At 42.0% G+C, this 21,861-nt stretch overlaps 1 protein-coding gene across 1 annotated transcript in view; it reads left to right on the forward strand.

The window, feature by feature from the left end:
• Nucleotides 1–21,861, forward strand: part of npas3 (neuronal PAS domain protein 3) — a gene marked incomplete at both ends in the record, with an annotated part of 307,345 nt that overhangs the window by 100,792 nt on the left and 184,692 nt on the right. The window contains 1 exon segment of the mRNA XM_083924082.1: nt 18,567–18,811. Within this exon segment, the coding sequence (XP_083780208.1) occupies nt 18,567–18,811 (245 nt within the window).

Raw genomic sequence — 21,861 nt, forward strand, 5'->3', positions numbered from 1 at the left:
CCGAGGTGGGGCGATGGCATTGTTTAACAAAGTATCCGGCTTCACTTTTTCAAATCTTCCCACTCTGGGACCCAGTTTCAGAAGATACCGTTTTCAGGGTACGACAATGCCGGCTGCATGTGGATGGTCGGCCAAAAGTTGTTACAGGAAAACACGTTTTCGTGTGAATGGGCCCTTAGGCCCTGTTTACACGACAACACTCCCGGGTGAAAACGACAACATATTTTTTCAGATGTGCCTTTTGTTTCGATGGGGTGTTTTCGGGGCATCAAAACATAAAAAGGTGAAACCACCGCCCAGAGTTGAAATCTTAATAACGCTCTAGCGTTGTGTTTTCATCTAAAGGGGTAAAAACGTGCTCTGAACTGCTCACGCTGGCTCTTGTCACGTACCTGTTTCCGTAACAGGTGCAGAGTTCAGGTAAACAACAACAAACATGTGGGACTGTTTCCATCAGTGGGACATTCAAGTGTCCTGGGTGGAGCTGAGGCGATGGGAGGCTGCAGACCGTGCTGCAGATCCCTGTCACACTGTATGGCGTCCTGCTTCTCCGCTGTTAGGGAGAGGAGGAGAAGGAAGTTTCGATGCATGCACCAGCTCTGGGTGCTGTTGTGTGGCAGTGCTTCACAACTCCATCTAGCCACCTGACGTACTGCAGATTTCCCGCTCGTGCGGAATGCGGAATAAAAAGTGAGAACGCAACACCACTTTTGCATTTCCTTTCTCGAACGTTCGTTTAAACAGGGCCTTATTGTCATCTCATGGTTTCACCCGGGACACGTACAGCAGTGTCCCGGGTGAAAGCAGTGATGTGACGTTGACGGACTAAAACGAAGGCGAACCGGGTTGTACTTGAAAGCCGTCGTTGTGTACAAAGAACGGCTGGGCTCAGGGGGATCTATTGGGATGTTTTTTTAAAACTAAAATGTATGAAACAAGAAGTAAACTCCTTAAAGGAATACCTAGTACATACATCACATCTTTGTGTGCGTATCATAAGGTTAACATACATAGTTTACAGATGACATTTAATCATTTGAATCTCATCCAGTCAGGGAATAAAAAATTTAATTTTAATTGATCCTGGACCAACCCGGTCTCTGTTTCCATGAGAGAAGACGACCTCCAGTTCACAGCGTCTACTTCAAATCCAAATGAATAAGAGCGAAGAAGAGAAGGAAAAGAGAGAAAGAGACTCTTCTTCTTGGTGTTTAGTTCATCTATAATAGATGAAGTCAACCTCACCCTGTGTGTGTGTGTGTGTGTGTGTTGTGGCCTCAGCACCAGGTTGCTGTAACCTGCTTTGATCAATCACAGCCAGAGAGGCTGGCAGGGTGGCACCCAGCAGGTGTGTGTGTGTGTGTCTATGTGTGTGTGTGTGTGTATGTGTGTGTGTGTGTGTGTGTGTGTCTGTCGTTGTTTCCTGTGGGTAAATGGGGGGTTGCAGGTTGCAGGGTGGGATTCATGTGTGGTTTAGTTTGAGGTATTTAATTCCCATTTTCAGGATTATCTAAGAACACTTTTGGTATATTTAACATTTTATTTAATTTCTATTTAAAATATGTTAAAAGTTGAGTAAGTGTGTGATATATTTAAAAAAAAGATATTCTCCAGTTCCTTCATCAATGTGGATAATATTAACATTAGTATCAAATATTTATTTATTATACAGAAATGGTGTTCTGTGTGAGCAGTCTTACATTAGCAGACGTATAATGTCAGCATTCAGGGACAAAACAATGTTTTGGCTTCTTTGTATTTCTTTAAACCAGTCACAGTCATATCAGGCGTCTCTAAGCTAAGCACCAGATGCAGCAATGATGCTCTTTCAAAATAGAGAGCAGCGATAGCGGAATGGGAGGTTTATGTTGACTGAAATAGGCGGCCAATGGCTTTATCTCCATTTTGTGAGTCAGACCAAACTATACTTTACAGGGGTCCACCTCGGTTGGTGTGACCAAAGTGTCATCATCCTGTCATTCACCTGTGTCCGCGAAGGTCTGGGTGAACCGTGCACATGCAGCCCTGTGAAAGAAAATGGCTGCACGACTGTACGCAGAGGAAGCAAAACTGCAACAACAACAAAGCACCAACAACGTAGTTAGTGAACCCGGAGTTTATTAAAAGAGTGTTTTAAAGACTTACCTACTGGCCCCTGTACCAGCTCCTCTCATAGTAAAGTCCATTCAAGTGGATTACCATAGTCAATCCCAAAGGAAGGAGCCCATTGGTGCTTTGTTTTCTGTGTAGGGACTCTTCTCGTGCTGCTGCAGAGGTTTGCTGTTATTTTCAGCAGTATCAGTGGTTAAAAAAGACGTTTTAAAACCTTCATTTAATAGCTAATCAGTGTTAGCCACGTCCAGCTGTTAGCGACTGTACCGGATTTCTCCATCTCAATGGTTTATTTGATCAGTGTATTTGCCAAAAAGACCCTGGGATTTGCTATTGGACATTGGGACTGAACGATGAACGAGTGTTTAAGTCTTAATCAATATTAAATGATCACGGTGATATTGAGAGAGTTTCTGAGGAAGTTGAGCCGCTCTTTTAACTTCACATCAGCAGCAGATTGCGTCAGTGTGTGTGTGTGTGTGTGTGTGTGTGTGTGTGTGTGTGTGTGTGTGTGTGTGTGTGTGTGTGTGTGTGTTTGTGTGTGTGTGTGTTTGAACTGGATTTTGGAAGTGTGTACAGTAAATGTGTGTTTGACGGTGTGTGTGTATGTGTGTGCAGGGGGTGTTGGAGGCCAAAGGTATGTTGTTCTGACTCTGTTGCCAAACTAATTAGCGGTGTAGAGCTCACAGGCCTGTGGAGAGGTTACACCACACTGTGTGTGTGTGTGTGTGTGTGTGTGTGTGTGTGTGTGTGTGTGTGTGTGTGTGTGTGTGTGTGAAAGTCTGCCAAATACTCTACTCTTCCTCTTTGCTTCTCATTCACACACACCTCAAGTTCATAAACACCTTGAGCACACACCTGAACACACACACGGACCCGGGCATCCCTCCGTCAGGTCCTGACTCTATGTTGGCCCGCGATGCTTCCATCTTGTTATCTGAGCTAAAGGTCTGCACTGCTGTGTGTGTGTGTGTCTGTGTGTGTATACTTGATAACGTCATTCACAGCATCTGCCTTAGTTAATTATATCATATGAAATATATCAGTTTCTGCTGAGGCATGTTGAAACCATGATTAATATAAATATTCCCTCTCTTTCTGTGAGAACCAGAGCGTGATCACACCTGTGGGGCTGTTAAATCATGATGTTTCAAAACACGATTTCCGGATCCCAACGCTCCATAGAACAAAACAGAAAACAATGGCCGACCCTGTGAACCTTCTGTCTTCAGTGAGACGGCTTTTCATTGATAGAAAAGCAATACAATGACTATACTTTTCTCTCTTTTTTTTTACTCTGATTTTGTATGGATCAGCCTGTCCCAAAAAAATCCCAATAATTGAAATTATTTTACTTTACAACTTAACAGTTGGATAGTTTGTTAGCTTGGTTCCAATTCAGCAGTTAAAATGATCAAATTGTTGCATTTGTCCCCTCCAATAAAAACTTGGAAGTAGCAGAAGACTTTTATTTGGACGAACCACTAGAACACAACTCATAGATGCAACAAAGCATCTGGTAAAGTCGGGCGCAGGATGCAAATTGAACCTCGTGGTTAAGAAACATACCGTTAACTGTAATCGACTCCGGTTTTCCTTCCTCCATTCCTGTCACCTCTCACTGTTACATAAAGCAATAAGAAAGAGGTAGCAGGAATTGTGAGGAGGGATAACAGAAGAGAGGATGGAAAGGAAAGAGAAAAGGTCAGGAGGAGAGAGAGAGAGAGAAGAAAGAAGGGGAACGGACGTTAAAAATATGACAAATAAGAGAGTGAAAGTGCAAAGAGGAAAGAAGAGAGAAAGAAAGGAGAAGATGAGGGATGGGGGAAGAAAGGGGAAGAAAAACTGAAGAAAATTAGGATATAAAAGAGGAGTTGTAAAGTTAGAAAAGAAGAGTAGGAGGCAAGAAAGAAAAGATAAGGAGGAGTGAAGATGATGATGGAGGTTGTCAGGGGAGGCGGAGGAGGGGGGGAGTTTTCTCTTTGTTTGAAGGTTACAGGAGGACAAGGAGAAGAAAAGGAAAGGAGGAGAGGGAGACAAAGGAGAGAGAGAAGAGAGAAAGAAAGAAAAGATAAAGACATGAAGAGAAAGAGGGGCTCAAGTAATTTTGAGTCTCAAAGGTGGCAGCAGCTTTTACACCATTAACTGTGTGTGTGTGTGTGTGTGTGTGTGTGTGTGTGTGTGTGTGTGTGTGTGTGTGTGTGTGTGTGTGTGTCCTCCTGCCAACTCTTTAACGAGCGACTGCTGCTAATTTCAGAGCTAATACTGAACTGTTCCACACCACTGAACCCAGGGAGGAAGAGGGACGAGGGGAGGAAGTGAAGAGACCGAAAAGAAAAAATAGTAGTGAGAGACACACAGAAGGAAAAGAGGAGAGGTGAGGAAGTGAGGACATGAGCATGGGAAAAGAGGAAGCAAGGGCAAGGAAAGGAGGACATGGAAAGAGGAGCGAGAAGGGGAGGAGTGAATTAAAGAAAAAAAAACATAGGAGGGGAAAAGAAAGACAGGAAGACAGGAAGTAAAGATGGAGGGGAGGAGGAGAGTAAATACAGACATTAGAAGAGGGGAACGAGGGGTGTAAGTAAGGACACAAATGAAAAAGAAGAGGAGAGGCGAAAGGAAGGAATGAAGGAGAATAAATGAAAGGAGGAGAGGGAAAGAAACAAATGAGGAAAAGAGGAAGAAAAGGGTGGAAAAGGAAGGAAAGGAGAGGAAGCAAGGAAACAGAAAAGAAAAATAGTTCAGTGAGGGACAGAGGATATGAAGTACACACAGAAGGACGTAGGAAGGAATGAGAGGAGAGAAATAGATGAAAGTAGAAGGGAAGGTGGAAAGATAGGAAAGGATATAAGGACAAAGGAGGAGGGAAGAGGGGGAGGAAGTAAGAAGAAGAAATGAAAGAAAGGGGAAGAAGGAGAAGAGAGGACCTAGAAGACGAGGGAGGGAACGGGAAAGACGTGAGTGGAGAAGAAGGGACAGGAGAGGAAGCAAGGAAACAGAAAAGAGGAGAAAATAGAGGAGTGAGGGGCAAAGGAAAGGAAGTGCACACAGAAAGAAAAGAGAGCAAAAGAGGAAGGAAAGGAGGACATAAGGAAAGAGGGGACATGAGGAGAGAAGTGTTGAGAAAAGGATAGAATGAGAGAGGGGAGAGGGCCAAAATATAGGAGGGGTGGAAAGACAGGAGGTGAGGATAGAGGGGAGGAGGAAAGGAAATGAGGAAATTTTAAGAAGAAAGAGAGGGGAGGAAGTAAGCACAAAAAACAAAAAGAAGAGAGGCAAAAAGGAAGGAAGGAGAAGAAACTAAATGGGGGGAAGGAGGAGAGAGGAAAGGAAGGAACGATGGAGAGAAGGATAAACACACCATAAAGGAACAGTAGGGAAGAGTGGAAGGAAGGAAGAAGAAGAAATGAAAGAATGGGGCAGGAGGAGAAGAGAGGACGGATGAGATTGAAATAAGCAACGAAGGGCGGGAAAGGGAAAGAAAAAGAGGTGAGCACAGTAGGAAGAAAGAAGAGGAGTGGAAGTGAGGACTAAGCAGGAGGGAAGAGTGGAAGGAAGGAAGAAGAAGACATGAAAGAAGGCAGAAGGAGGAGAAGAGAGGAGAGGAGATTGAAATAAGCTACGAGGGCGGTAAAGGGAAAGAAAAAGAGGTGAGCACAGGATGAAGGAAAGGAGGAGAGGAAGTGAGGACATAGCATGGTGAAAGAGGAAGCAAGGGCAAGGATAGGAGGACATGAGGAAAGAGGGAACATGAGAGGCGAGAAGTTTCAAGAATGAGGAAACGAGGAAAGAGAAGAAAAGAGGAAAGGAAAAAAGGAGGAAAAGAAATGAGTTGAAGGGAAGAAAAACCAGGGGAAGGGATGGGGAAGAGCAGGGGAGAGGGTGAGTTCAGCGGAGGTGAAGGTGAAGATGATAAAACTTTCCCGTGCAGCTGTCGCCTTCTCTTCCTTCCTCTTACATCCCTCTTTCATCATCCCTCGTTCTGCCCTTCAGCCCGCCTTTCCTACATCTATCAATCAGTGTCCATTGTTTTTATTTCTTTATTTACTACAGAGGAAACGCGTCCTTGAACTCATCACGGCTGCAGACACGAACGTCTCTACCTTCACTTCACAAGCTAACGTAGACATCAATGTCATATTTAACGTTTCTGCAAATATTACGTGTTTTTAAACGTCTCACTAAACACTGGGGATCAACTCTAGAGAACAGTAACCACTGTGTCAGAAGAGAAGATTTCAACAATGTTTTCTTCTATAGGATTCAAAAATGAACAGGAAGTGTAGAGGCCACAGCTTCGAATGACTTCAGCACATCTGCGCCCACAGGACATCACTAGTTTCTCACACTGCTCTGGTTTGATCTTCGTCCATTCTGACTCAGTCTCTCCCACAGTTCACTAACTGGAGTGGGTTTCTTAAACTGTGTTCACACCGCAGGCAACAGATGCGATGAAATCCCAAGAAAAATAATCATATTTCGATCCTGTTTGGACCATCGCACCAACCACGTGTTTGGAGCATCGAGGCAGTTCGGTAGCAGCCGGTGGCTAGCTGCCTGCAGCTCTACTCTGCTGTTGTGCTAAATGCTAGTGCTAGTGTTATGCTAGCGCTAACCAGAGATCTGAATGCTTAAAAAGAACATAAATGAGCTCTCAGATGAAGTGTGTGGTTCTTAAAAGAGCTGTTGTGTTGCAGTGAGAACAGGCCGAAAGTGATTTAATCCGTAGCTGTAGAGGGTGCTGACCTGCCTCTGCGGCTCTTTGGTAGATCAGACCGGGATAGGCTTCACTCTGCACTGACGGCTTTCTTCTTCTTCTTCTGGAATTATAGCAGACTAGATTCCTCAAGGCACGTTGCTGCCATCCACAGGTCAGAGTGGACATGTCCGGTTTCATTAATGTAGTCAAGAACTGCAACAATGGCAGCTGTGGTGATTCCCCAGATGATATAACGCTTACCACAATTGCTACGCTGATTGGCTGACACGCCACACGATTCAGCTGAAAAGTTCAATATTTTCAACTCGCACGTTGGAGGCGTTGCAGGCGTTGGACGCGTTGGACGCGAACATTGATTTTCGCGTATATGGTGCCGCGGATAACGCGTCCCCGCTTTCAAGTCGTGTCTCTAGATTGGATTTGTATGTAATCCCACTGCTTCTCTGCATCCATCGCGGGATGTATGATCACAGCATCAGGCGTTACTTTGTCGCCAAGGAGTTTCTCTACGGAGCCAATGTTGTTTTCAGCTCTTATACGGCTAGAAGTTTCAGACGAAGTCAAATCTAAACGTAAAATGAAACCCTATATTGACTCTCCCATCTGCACAAGAACATTATTGTTCCTTTATGTGAATTGTGGGAAAGACGGTTGACGGTTGCATTGGGGTTGTGTTTCTAATGTCCTCTTCATTCACTTACTCTTCTTTCAGTCTACCTCTCGCTGATATTTCCATTAATTTGCTTAATTTATTTATTTTAAGCACACATATGACACATAAAATCCAGATACTGAAAAATAACAATGTGTGAGAAAAGAAGCCCCAAAAGAAACAATAACAAAAAAAACCTACGAAAATATTAAAAATAACATAACGCACACAAAATGACCAGACAAGGAATAGACGACAATGCAATATAAACAATGAATAAATAAATGATAATAAATTATATATGAGTAAACACATCAAGACATAATTAGACTTTGACTTTAGAATTACATGCATGGTTCATAATTTGATGTTTGATAAAGTTGAAAACACCATACTGACCACCATGGAAGCTTGACAGGCCTAGCAACAGTAACTGAGGGGAGCAAGACTTAGGGATCGGTGAATTCCTTTTTTTTTTTCACGTTTGTTCATCTTTTTTAAGCCATTTATGAGTCTATGAGATTTTCCACCTGGCAAAAACATGATGCGTGAATATGACAACAGCTACAGGACTAGCTACAGTACGTGTGTGTATATTGTAAAGACACCAAGAAAGAAATCCTGAGAATTTTCACTCAACTGGCGCGTTTAACAGAAATATGACAGACGAGCAACACCATGCTCATTTTACACAATGAATTATGAAAGATGTTGCCATTAACATGTTCAGTTTTAGTGTATTTGTTTTTTTTATTAATGGCAGACATTGAAATGTCTGTTACTTACAAGATGGCTCCCTGTAATTTACTTCCCTGCGTTTATTATACGTTGAGTTTTGATGTTATTAATTCATGTTACTATTCATCTTTAGTAATTAATACCCTCAACTCATATCCATAAAATTCACATTATTGCCCCCTAATGTTCATTATCACATCCGTCACATGAGTTTTGCTTAATTGTTCTGTGTTGTGCATTAATGAATTTGCGGCATTAAAGTTTCCTTCTTAAGCAGATAACTGCTGTTGGGATTTAAAATGACAAAATGTCTGCAAGCAAAACATTACATTATAGATGTCCACTGCATAAATGATGTCACTGTTTAATGAAGGGACTTTAATATGTATTTGTTTGACTAAATTATGCATTTAGTCGCTGCATCTTCCAGGTTATAGAGACACAAGATGATCTACTGTAAATAGGATGCCTTTGACAAAATAGAAACGTAAAATGTCTAAATACGGGTGCAAAACCACCAAAAAAGATGCAAAATGATTAAAATAGATGCAAAACCACCAAAAAAGATGCAAAATGATTAAAATAGACGCAAAACCACCACAAAAAGATGCAAAATGACTAAAAATAGATGCAAAACCACCACAAAAAGATGCAAAATGACTAAAAATAGATGCAAAACCACAACAAAAAGATGCAAAATTACTAAAGATAGATGCAAAACCACCACAAAAAGATGCAAAATGACTAAAAATAGATGCAAAACCACAACAAAAAGATGCAAAATTACTAAAGATAGATGCAAAACCACCACAAAAAGATGCAAAATGACTAAAAATAGATGCAAAGCCACCTCAGTAAAGATGTACTTTTAAGGTTGTAAAATACATTTGTTTTCATTATCTTGCATACTGTAATTTACTGCGGCGGGAAGTCTCCGGTTTACACAGTCACTTGTTAAACTGAGACATCGGTTGCTCTGAAACCGTCCACTGTTTCTGACTGAACCAACAACAACCGGACAGTTCGATGCTGCAACATCATATTTTAAATTCAGCCTTTAGAGCTCGCTGCAAATTTCTGATGAGGTCGGCTGTAAAAGGGGTCTATTAGTGGTGTGGTAATCCATCCATCCATCATCTCCAACCCCTTGTCCCTGGCAGGGAGGAGGGTCCTGGAGCCTATCCCAGCTGACATTGGGCATGAGTTGGGCTACACCCTAGACAGGACGTGGTGTAGTAATGTAAAATAATAATTAATTAATTTAATGTCTAAAGTGTTGCATACTTTAAAAAGACAGCAGGTAAAACTGCGCCCATCTAAGGGCCAAACTTGAATGTCACCAGAAAAGACGATAAGAAGGCACATCATCGTTTTGTTGAATCAAATATTTATTTCTTATGAAACCTGATGCTCAGTGTGTGTGCGTGTGTGTGTTTGTGTGTGTGCGTGTGTGCGTGTGTGTGTTGTGTGTGTGTGTGTGTGTGTGTGTGTGTGTGTGTGTGTGTGTGTGTGTGTGTGTGTGTGTGTGTGTGTGTGTGTGTGTGTGTGTGTGTGTGTGTGTGCATGTGTTGTTCTAGTAGCAGTACGCTGCAGCCTGTCATGCTTGGGTTGATGCTAAAGCAGCGTGGCAGGTGCAGATTGTTAAAACAGATAGATGGTGTGAACGCGTCCAAACACTGCGGGACATTTCCCAAAATGTCTCAATGAGGGTAAGATGGACAAACGGCTGCCACAAATACTCTCTATGTGGATTAATTTGCCGCTGAAAATAGTCCCCGACAAACACTTTATTTCCTCCTGTTTCCCTTCCCTCTCCCTCCCTCTCCTCTCTTTCCTTCACCATGGCTCCTTTTTCTCCTCCTCTTCTCCCTGATCCGCTCTATCTCTTTTCTAATCCTCTCTCTCTCTCAGTAGGATGTGGGGACCTAGCAAGAGTTCTCAGCTGGTGTTCCTACTGATCCCTCCATCACTACAATCCTCTTGGACGGTGATTAGCTCTGTAACGATGCTGTGTGTCTGCGTGTGAGTGTGTTTAGCGGCAGGAGGTGTCGCAGGGCGTCCTGGTGGAGATTACACACATGTTATTATTCCTATATTTTTGGCAGTTTTCAGAGATAAACCTTTCACACACTGCTGTTTTGGTTCACATGTATTTAAAGGGCCAGTTCACCCAAAATACACCTTGAAGATCATATTTCCTCTCTTTCCTCAAGTGGTGTCATCCATGCAGATGGTTTATAGTTTCATGTAGAAGCTTGAGAGACGCACAAAATCTTAAAACAGAAGCTAAACAAATACAAAGAGACGCTAAATGACTAAAAAGAAATACAAATCCACCACAAAAAGATGCAAAATGAATAAATATAGATGCAAAACCACCAAAAAAAAGATGCAAAATGTCTAAAATGTGGTTGCAAAACAACCGCAGAGTTGCTTAATGATTAAAAAATAGATGCAAAACCAGCACAAAAAGATGCAAAATGATTAAAAATGAATGCAAAACCACCACAAAAAGATGCAAAATGACTAAAATAGATGCAAAACTACCGCAGAGTTGCCAAATTATGCCAAATGAAAGCAAAACAATCACAAACATACACTGACTACAAATGACCCATAATGAAACAAATAAACACTAAAAGTAGTTGCAAAGTAAACACAGATAAATGCTAAATAACTGAAAATAGACACAAAAGGATCACAAACATACACATACACACTACAAAGTGACTGTTTTAAATGGAGCACAGGTCAGTTTGTGGCTGAAACATCTGGAGCGACTGTGCTCCTCACACTTGAACTTCAGCGACTATCAGCTGGACTACTAACCCTGCACTTTTGTTATTCCGCTGCTGATTTTCTTTCTCATTTTCTTTCTGAACATTTTTAAGAAATCACTTTTGTTTTTTACTGTTTACGTCGAGTGTGTGCAGCACCATGTCGGGCAATCAAGGTCATTTTGGCCAGATATAAAAAATGATTACAACGTGTATTGTGAGCTAACACGGTATACACTTTACTAAACACTAAGTGTCTACACACACACACACACACACACACACACACACACACACACACACACACACACACACACACACACACACACACACACACACACACACACACACACACACACATACATACACACACACAGACACACACACACACACACACATACACACACACACACACACACACACACACATTCCTATGGTTTCTGGTAAAAAGACAATCCTATTTTAGCTATTTTCTATTTTTCATACAACTCCTACTCCTCCTTCGCTTCTTTCTCGTCTTCCCTTTTTTCTATTTCTTTTATTTCACCTCTCTGTTACCTCCTCTCTTTCTCTCCTCCCTCCATCTCTATGACCCCCCCCCCCCCTTCTCTCTCTCACCCTCTCTTTCCCCCCTCTCTCTCTTTTTCTCAGCGAGCAGATTGGTTTTGGCACTCACTCCCCTGATCAGTGAACACATACATACGTTGCGAGCGGTGGTGTCATCGCTATGGCGATGTCAGCAGGCGGGGCTTAATCCAAAGTGACACTTGTTCTCTGCCTTCCTTTCCCATCGCCATGGAAGCAATTACCCTCCTCCTGAAGGGCCTTTTGTCTGAATGTGTGTGTGTGTGTGTGTGTGTGTGTGTGTGTGTGTGTGTGTGTGTGTGTGTGTGTGTGTGTGTGTGTGTGTGTGTGTGTGTGTGTGTGTGTGTGTGTGTGTGTGTGTGTGTGTGTGTGTGTGTGTGTGTGTGTGTGTGTGTGTTCCTGTGCTACTCGGAGTTGACGGGGTGGAACCTGGGCTGCAGGTCACCTGATTGGCTGAATTGAAAGAAGAGAAAGAGAGCGAGAGAGAGACACAGGGAGAGAGTCAGAGGAGGACGGGGAGAGAGTTCTCATCTTTCTTCTCTTCACCTCCTTCTCCATCACTCTGTCCTTTCTCTCTTTCTTTATCTTCTATTCCTTCTTATAAAGAATAACTCTGCATATTAGAAAAGTGCTAAGATCCACAAAGCGAGGAGGAGTTCAAAACAAACTACCATCCTCTTTCTAAACTTAACTGTCGCCTTTTTTCGTCTAAACTTAACCGTCACCTTGTGTCGTCTAAACTTAACCGTCACCTTTTGTCGTCTAAACTTAACCGTCACCTTCTGTCGTCTAAACTTAACCGTCACCTTTTGTCGTCTAAACTTAACCGTCATTTCATTGTCTCACATTAATGGTCACCTTCATCTTGAGGTGCTTGATGAATATATTTCTGTACTTTATTCCACCCAGGTGTCAGATTAAGCTGCATGTTGAAGGCGTGATTGAATGGGTCCCCAAAGTGGTCCTGACACTCACAGATGTACAGTGTCTCTTTCTAACTCTTTTCACATTATTTCATTTTCTTTCTTCCTCCTCTTCTTCACGCGTCGCTAACACACACACACACACACACACACACACCCACACACACACACACACACACACACACACACACTTGGTATCTGGACGTCCATCTTAACCAGATTCAAATCTGTGCTGGCTTTGTTTAACTGTGTTTGTGTGTGCAAAGAGAGAGCGATTACCATCAGTTGTTAAAGGCCTCGAACTCCACAGAATGTAAAGTTGTTTGTGAGTGTGTGTGTGTGTGTGTGTGTGTGAGTGTGTGTGTGATGGCTATCAGGTTCAGGACCTCAAACCTCCCCAGATTTCCCCGTCGGCCACCATGCAGCGTCTTTAATCTCCCGCCTTCATCTCTCTCTTCATATTGCTCGCCGTGTTTCTGTCTGTTATCTCAGCGCAGACGCTCCTGCGTGGATTTTATTTTTTAAATACGCTCCGAATTTATTCTCCCTCTCAGTTTGGCCACCACGGATGGATGAGCCGATCGTGTAAACAGATACTTGGGTTATCTGGATGGAACAGGAAAATTAAGCAGGGAGTTTATTCCAAAAATATGCATTGAACAAAACCTTGTGTTGGAACAAAATGAGATGGACCTGAAGGTAAATGTACTTGGGTCTCTGAGGGGATGGAAAGAACCAAAACAGTCAGGAGATCTTTTCAGGAGACGTCATTCTGCTGATTAACAAACATTATAAGTAGGATTCAAGTCACTTCATAGCTATAAGTTTCTCATTAACTTCAACTTTTTGGTTTGTTTATTATTACCTATGAGAATATAAAGCTGCATATTGTTGAATATGTTTAGGTTTTTGTGAAAGTTGAAACTCCTGTTTTCTCCATCTTTTCTTCACCCTTAGAACCTGTAAAAGTTAATGTTCGCTTAAATAAAGTGAAGGCTTTATTTCAACAGGACTGGTTTAGGCCTTGCTGTGTTTTAAAGTGTCCGTAGTTTTAATTGTGTATAAATGTTGAGGTTTAAAGTGTTCATGGCTGCAGAATCAGAAGAAAATATAATATGAATGAATACACGTTAAATACATTAATAGGCATTTCATGTATGGAAAATAATATTAAAATTAAATATAAGCATTCATTTATTAATCAAATGTGACAAGTGCATTTTTTTCCAATTTCCTTTTTCATTTATTTACCTGTAATTACTTACTTGCATACGCGCCTGTTTAATTTATACTTTATTCATTTTTTTATTTTTTATTATTTTTTCAAATATTAATTTATCTCTTTTCTCTCTCTCTTACCGGTATTTTCTGTTTTGGATTTTCACTTTAGTCATTTCCGCATACGTGCAGCATGATGAGCATGATGCCAAACATGGAATGGTCCATGTAGAGCAGACTGAAGGGGGGTGCACGGTTGGCAGAAAGACCGTCAAAACATGAGTAATGGATCTATTTTGGCATCCCGATGCTATTATTGTGAGGATATTTTTATAAAAACAATATATATGGGGGCAAACTAATACATGGCATTTTGGGGGTCTAATAGAACGTCCCATGTTTAGAAGGCCCAATTCGAGGACACGTCCTGTGTGAGCAACACGTGTCTGCAGAGGCACAAACACTGCTCCCTTTGGATTAATTTCACTTGATATAAATCTGATGTTTTAGTTGGTAAAGGGGCTTAAATGTGACGTACATGCAAACTTGTCACCTTTCTGCTACAACTGGGAGCTGTGTCACATGCAGAATTTGGCCGATGACGCAGCCATGGTGGGATGTATCAGGGCTGACAGAGAGGAGGAGGATCAGAGTCTGGTGGGGGACTTTGCTCTCTGGGGCCACACTAACCACCTACAGCTCAACACCTCCAAGACCAAGGAGCTGCTCATTGATTTTGGGAGGTCCAGACCAAGACCGTGGTCCAGTCCTGCTAGAGGGAGCTGAGGTGGAGGCTGTGGACTCATACAAATACCTCGGGCTGTGGCTGGACAATAAACTGGACTGGACAACACACAGCAATTCAATTCAATTCAATTCACTTTTATTTATAGTGCCACATTATAACAAAAGTTATCTCAGGACACTTTACAGAGTAGGTATAAACCACATCTACCTCATATATATTTGACTAAGAGTTTATTGTTTTTTTATACATTCTGTATTTATTTAGCTAAGAGTTTATTGGATAGCCTATACTGTATTTTTTTTATACCTCCCTTGTGTTTTTGTAAGCTGCTGGAAATTCAACTTCCCCAAAGGGAGTTCATCCCAAAGGATCAATAAAGAGAAGTCTAAGTCTAAGTCTAAGTTTCTAAATCTAAGTCTATCGCGAATTTATCTTGTCTCTCCTCTTTTCTCCTCTCCTCTCCTTTCCTCTCTTGTCTCTTGTCGGGGGGAAGAGGCCAAGGCTATGGAAAGAGGCTTAGTCACCATTCAAAGATGGCGGTGCTTTGGGGGTATGACGCATGTGCAGTGGAACTGGAGCTGTGTTGTTCTCTTTCTGTGATGGTGTGACCAGCCATCTTTGATTGGTAACTTAGCCTCTTTCTACTCGTCTTCAGAATCTTGGAGCACACACAGAACTCCAGACTGAGACCAGATGTCTCCCCATATCAATATGTAAACAGCAACAGAGTTACAGATAAGACAGGCACAATATGTAAGCAGTGTAAAAAGATAGTACAAACACTTAACCCTGTAAAGAAAACACTGACATTTTAAAATAGTGTTAACATCTCGTCTCATTCTTGGTCTCGTGAGCTGAAGGTCTCGTCACACCCCTAATTCTGAATGCATGTTATGTAAATATACATATAAATAAATATTGTACAAATTCATATGTTTATTGTACTGTACCCTACCCCCCCACCATCACTGTTGCCTGTTTTAGTGTGAGGTGTTTGCAGGGTTGTGTGAGTGTGTGGAACTCAGACCGATAAAACCCCAAACTTGCTCCACCAAAGTTTTTTAAAACTTGTTTCCAATCAAATATATCTGTGGGTGCGTGAGGAGCTCACAGTAAATCTGCCCGGCGACAGGTTGTCCCCTCACATGACTGATGGCCAGTTTGACCTCTGATTGACCTGGAAGTTAAACCTCGACCTTCCCAGCATGCTTTCTGCCTACAGAAAAAAGTCACACACACACACACACACACACACACACACACAAGCACACATCCCTCTTCCTTTCAGCTGACAAGCTCTTTAAAAAGCCATCGACCCACCTCGCTGAACTTTACGACATGATACACATCCACACACACATTAACACACACGCACACACACACACACACACACACACACACACACACACACACACACACACACACACCGTGTCTGCCGTGACAAGCTCTTTAAAACACCATCAAGTCACCCGGCTGAATTTTACGACACGGTTTCATTTCATGTTTATAAGCCCCAAACACCGACACACACATACACACATGTGCATGAACATGAACATACACACAGACACACAGACACACACACACGCACGGCGATCACAACAAGTGTTGTATCTACCTACTCAGCCAGTACATGATAAATATGTCTGTTTGAGTCAAGGTCAAACACACCTCTTTATCCATTTACACTCTCACTCTCTCTCTCTCTCTCTCTCTCTCTCTCTCTCTCTCTCTCACACACACACACACACATACACACACACACACCGCTGCTGCCTCATTTATTTTGAATAAATAATCTTAAAGTTGTAAAATAAATAAACATGATTTGTTAAGTCGTGAAAGCTGACTCTGAATGTGAATCCAGATTAAACCAAAGCATTCTCTTAGATTTGACGTATTTAGATCTTTGGCGTCTTTTATAAAACAACGTACAGCGTGAGAACCTCACACACTTTGTATTGAAACTCAACTAAATGTCTTCTGGAGCTCCATCAGATGGCGTGGAGGACGATGGAACAACTGGAGTAACCGTGAAAATGTAGTTAGAAAACAACAAACGTGATTTTAAACCAAAGGGTTCAGTTTTGAAAAAACATGTTTGTTGGAGTTTGAGGTTTTTCCACTCTAATATTCAGTATGAGGTCTTCTCTCTCCTCTCTTGTCTCTCCTCTCTTGTCTCTCCTCTTTTCTCCTCTCCTTTTCTTTCCTCTCTTGTCTCTCCTCTCCTCTCCTTTCCTCTCTTGTCTGTCCTCTCCTCTCCTTTCCTCTCTTGTCTCTCCTCTCCCCATTTAGTGTTTGTTTGCCCTTATAAATAAATGACAAACAATATGAAAATTATATTCTTCGCAAGATGATATCCATTTTTCATCCATCGCCTTAAACAACCCCTCCTCCTTCTCTATAGTTTGTCCCCTATCCCTTCATCTTATCCCTCTCCTTCTCTTTACACCCTCCCTCTCTCTCCCCCCTTTTATCCCTCTAACACTTTTTGTCTCACATTTTTTTTGCACTGGAAAAAATTAATCACCTGTCTTTGTGTGTGTGTGTGTGTGTGTGTGTGTCTGTGTGTGTGTGTGTGTGTGTGTGTGTGTGTGTGTGTGTGTGTGTGTGTGTGTGTGTGTGTGTGTGTGTGTGTGTGTGTGTGTGTGTGTGTGCGTGTGTGTGTGTGTGCGTGTGTGTGTGCGTGGCCGGCAGGAAGCCCACAGAGGTTTTTAGCAGCTGATTTATTACGAAGTTAATTCATAACGGCGTCCGCTGATGATGAGAGGCCGCGGGAAAGTATGGTCGTCACTGTTGTTGTTGAAGGGTGAAAGAGAGCGAGAGAGAAGGAGAGAGAGAGAGAGGATAAACATACTTGCATATAAAGTAATGGAGTGAAAGTGATAGAGGAAGAGAGGAAGAAAGGGAATTAGGGAGAGGAGAGACGGACTGTTGGGTACTGGAAGAGGTGATACAGTAAGAGAGGGAAGAAGCTGATATCTGTTGGTGAAATTCTCATTTGGTTCTCAAGGAGTCTTACAGGTGTGATGAATGGCAATCACAGGAAGTCATAAGGTGATGTCATCTGCAAATTTGCATATTCTCATATCTAAAAATGGTCATCTGCCAGAGCCAGAAGACCTTTCTCAGGGTCGTTTGATATGCAAAAGAGGAGGTCACAAGAAGATTACTCAAATTAGAAAATAGCATACGACACCTTCTGTCCTCAGTACAGCAATTAAGAGACAGAAAAACTGCAGCCGATCCTTCTTCCAGGGTGGACAGACGTGCACTAGATAGATATAAATATATTTGATAATTGTTAAATATTAAATGATGAGTTTCAGTTGTTGAATTATAGAAATTAACATTTGAACATTTTTCGGAGCACTTTCGGGGACCTGCTAGAGTGCCAAAAACTGCAGTTCAATGAAATGTCCACTTGTGGGTCCAAAAGTGAGCCAGTCCGGATAGACCCCCATGTTACAGCAGAAATAAACATGTTTTCAGCCTGGTACAAGAAACAGTTTTGATCTTTAAAGCTTATTTCCCGTTCATGATAATAATCATTAAGGCTTAAAGTCGTACATGTAGGCTTCATTTAGCCCACCTCATTTTTGGGTTAGTTGGGAAGTTAGGTGACGTCATTGGGGCTCTTCAGAAACCAACGGGTGACATCACAAATACCTCATCCAAGTTTTGTTCAGTCTATGGTTTGAACTGTGTTGCATGACCCACAAATTTCATAAAACTTTGACTTCCCTATACAGCACTTCGACGTGAGCCGGTATTCAGCGCAGTTGAGTGCGTAGCAAAGTAAAGGTAAAGGTGGTTGATTAATTTCCTCATGTGGATGATGTAAGGCTTACAAATGCTAGGACAGGACAAGGAAGCATTCAAGAGTTTTCGTGGAGCAGTTTACGCTGCATGTTTGAAACCACGCTAGGGATAGAAAGTCAGGATATCTTGGCGTCTGCTGCATTTAATTTGACTCCTGTGATTCCCCAAACTTTATGCATACCTTATGCAACACCAATACGTCAGAGTACCATTCAAAGAATGTATTTCATGATCAGATTGTCTTATTTTCTGCTGTTTGTTCTCTGTCTAGGCTGCAGGCTCTGAGGAAGGAGAAGTCAAGGGACGCGGCGCGATCGCGGCGGGGAAAGGAGAACTTTGAGTTTTACGAACTGGCCAAGATGCTGCCGCTGCCGGGCGCCATCACCAGCCAGCTGGACAAGGCATCCATCATCCGGCTCACCATCAGCTACCTGAAGATGAGGGACTTCGCCAACCAGGGGGACCCGCCGTGGAACCTGCGCATGGAGGGACCACCACCCAACACCTCTGTCAAAGGTAGGATGAACACGGTCAGGGCTGGAGGACGGGGTCTGTTTTCAAACTGTTGCATGATGCATTTTGTAGTTCAAGGAAAGACTTTGTGCTGGAGAGAAACAACGGGAGCAATGATTCAATGAAGAATAAATCATTTTTTCTTTTTTTTTTTTTACGTTTCTCTAACCCTGAAGAAGAAAGGTTCAAGTCAGAAGTTATCCTGAATAATGACGACGGGCAGGTTATCGTTTAAAATTTGCCAACAGCAGTACCCTTAAAGTGATACCGATACCAATAGAGCACTGCATTTGCTACCAATTTTTTCCTACCTCAATACCCATCGTGTGAACGATAGCATCTCGACACACTGAACGGCCAACTCCGTCATATACACAGTGCTCGACTTTAACGCGCCAAAGACTGTTAGGCTTGTAGCTGCTGCAGTAGTATTTGGATGTGGCTCATGGATGAATTGTTGGGCGAATCATAAATAAGTCGTAGAGTGCGGTCTTGAGATAACTTTTGTTATGATTTGGCACCATAAATAAAATTGAATTGCTTGCGGTAATGAACTGTGAGCAAATAGTCTTTTTATTCTAGATCTGGGGACAAAAAGGATCGAATGCATGTATAATTTCTATGGAGAAGTTTCGACTCTACTAACCCAAAGTGACATCATACAGAAACAATTTACAGCCCTACAGGTCATTTTGTCATTAGTTATTTCTTCCAAGAAGCCTTTATAGTGAGTGGCATATGAGATGCTGTGTATGCGTTGTCTTTTTCTTGCTGCTTCTTCTTTGTTATTGCCTTACATTTTAGCTTTTCCATCATTATTTAAAGGCAGAATGAGTCGGATTGTCTTTGGAACAAGCTATATCCTCTTTGCTTTCGCTATATTAGCGTTTTTTGTGTGGTTTCCTCTTGGATGAATGCTCACGATGTGGCACCAGGTCGCTCACTTTTACCTTATGGCTTATCTTAACTGTTGGTATTTATTGTAACTATTTTTCATTATTTTTATCGTTACATCTTAAGGTCTTGATCTGATTATGTTTTTTTTTTAGTAAAGCACTTTTTAACTTTGCTGTTTGTAAAGTTATTGTTATTGTTGTTATTTATAGAGGTAGTTGCCCTGAAACGTCCTGAACGAAGCATAAATTTAAAAAAAAGAGAAGCACCAGGACGAGGGGCACGGTCTCGGCAGATACAGACACACTCGTAGGAAAATTCCACTCATTCCACTTCCACATCATTATTTTTTACCAGTAACTCACTTTATAGAATAACTAAATATTGCATATTGCCGCTTGAAAGCTTAACTGCTGCCCTTTATTGTTGTATGTCAATGCTCCTTGGCTCGATACACGTGGAGGACGTGGTTTTAACTCAACAGATGATTGACGGTTTCACCTTTTTCTTGTGCATTAACGCTGAGCTGTCATTGGTGTTTGCTTTGTGTTTTAAAAGGGGAGTGAAAACTAAATCCAAATTGATTTGTCCAAAATGTTCAGCAGTTCAGTGAGATGTCATCGGCAGTAGCTGGAAGTTAGTAGGTGAAACTGAGAGAATGTGACTGCTGGATTGAAGTTCATAGTTTCTCTTCTTCTGCCTCTTGTCTTTGCATTCCTGCACACCCACAGTTCCAAATGAATCTGTGAAGTTTCGTCAATTAAACACGTGTGAACATGTTTGCCTCGGTCTATGTACACCTTTCCAACGACTTTGTATGCTGCTGCTTCTAGAATTCACCAAAGGGTTTGGTCTGGACAGTTTGTTTTCTGTTAATGTAGGTTTTTGTTGTTGTTTTGTAAATTAAACTATGACTTTGTTGAATCCAAAAGCTGCATATACAAGCGTTAAAGCTTCACTTTGTAACTCTGACTAAATAACATGAAGCCTCAAAGTCACAAGATAGATTTTCTTTATGTATTCAATACTCAAACTTGAATCCAAATTTCAGTTTCAAAAAGTTACATTTTATAGTTTTTAATGCATCTCTATTTCACACTATTTTTTGTAATATCAGACTAACAACATTTTAAACACATTTTTAATTCACATGACCTCAAATGTACTTTCTTCTTCAGTCTTTTCTCATTGTAAACAACGATAAATCAGATTTAGCCTCTTATTTAGCCTCAATATGACTTCAAACTATATCTTCAAACAAACCTTTTTCCTTCTTTATGAATGTGAACAAACTGCAGCGTATCGGGCCGCAGGTGAGCAGCGCTGCATGTGATTGTCTGGCCCTTTAAACTGCTATCAAACAACATGGAAAACCTGCGGAAACACACACACACACACACATACGCACACACACACACACACACACACACACACACACACAGACACACACAGACTACTAGCTTCTGCGCTAAGTGATTTTCTGTGAAGGGAACATTAAGCTTTGATGAATTTCTGCCTGGAGTACCAGAGTATACACAGCACTTGTGAATCTAAGTGGAATTTGCCTTTGAAATGGGCCCTTTGTGCGACGCACTTAGAGGAGAAGAGGAGCGCTCGCTTTTAAAAGGGACGTTTGGGCTTGTAGGAATGACCCAAAGATGAAAGCAAATTGCCTGAAATTTCTGGTGGCATGTGTGTGTGTGTGTGTGTGTGTGTGTGTGTGTGTGTGTGTGTGTGTGTGTGTGTGTGTGTAAAAGAACTGCAACCAGCAAATTCACTTGTATGCAGAACAAGATCGTAGCTCAAGAATGTGTGACTGTGTCTGCGATGGTGCAATTTTCTGTGTGCGTGTGTGTGTGTGTATGTGTTTGTGAGTACATTTCTACACATGAGCATGTCTTTGAGCGTGTGTTTGTTTGTGTGTGTGTGTGTGTGTGTGTGTGTGTGTGTGTGTGTGTGTGTGTGTGTGTGTGTGTGTGTGCGCGTGTGTGTGTGTGTGTGCGCACCTCGTCACACAACAGCAGATGGCATCATTGTTGTTGGCGCTTTGAAGAGGCACATGCATTTTAATGAACAGAGCAGAAATGTATACACCAGATTAGAGATGTGTGTGTGTGTGTTTGTGTGAGTGTTGTACATCTCCTGAAACACAGTCCTAC

The sequence above is a fragment of the Echiichthys vipera genome (assembly GCF_963691815.1).
Source record: "Echiichthys vipera genome assembly, chromosome: 12".
NCBI lineage: Eukaryota > Metazoa > Chordata > Actinopteri > Perciformes > Trachinidae > Echiichthys > Echiichthys vipera.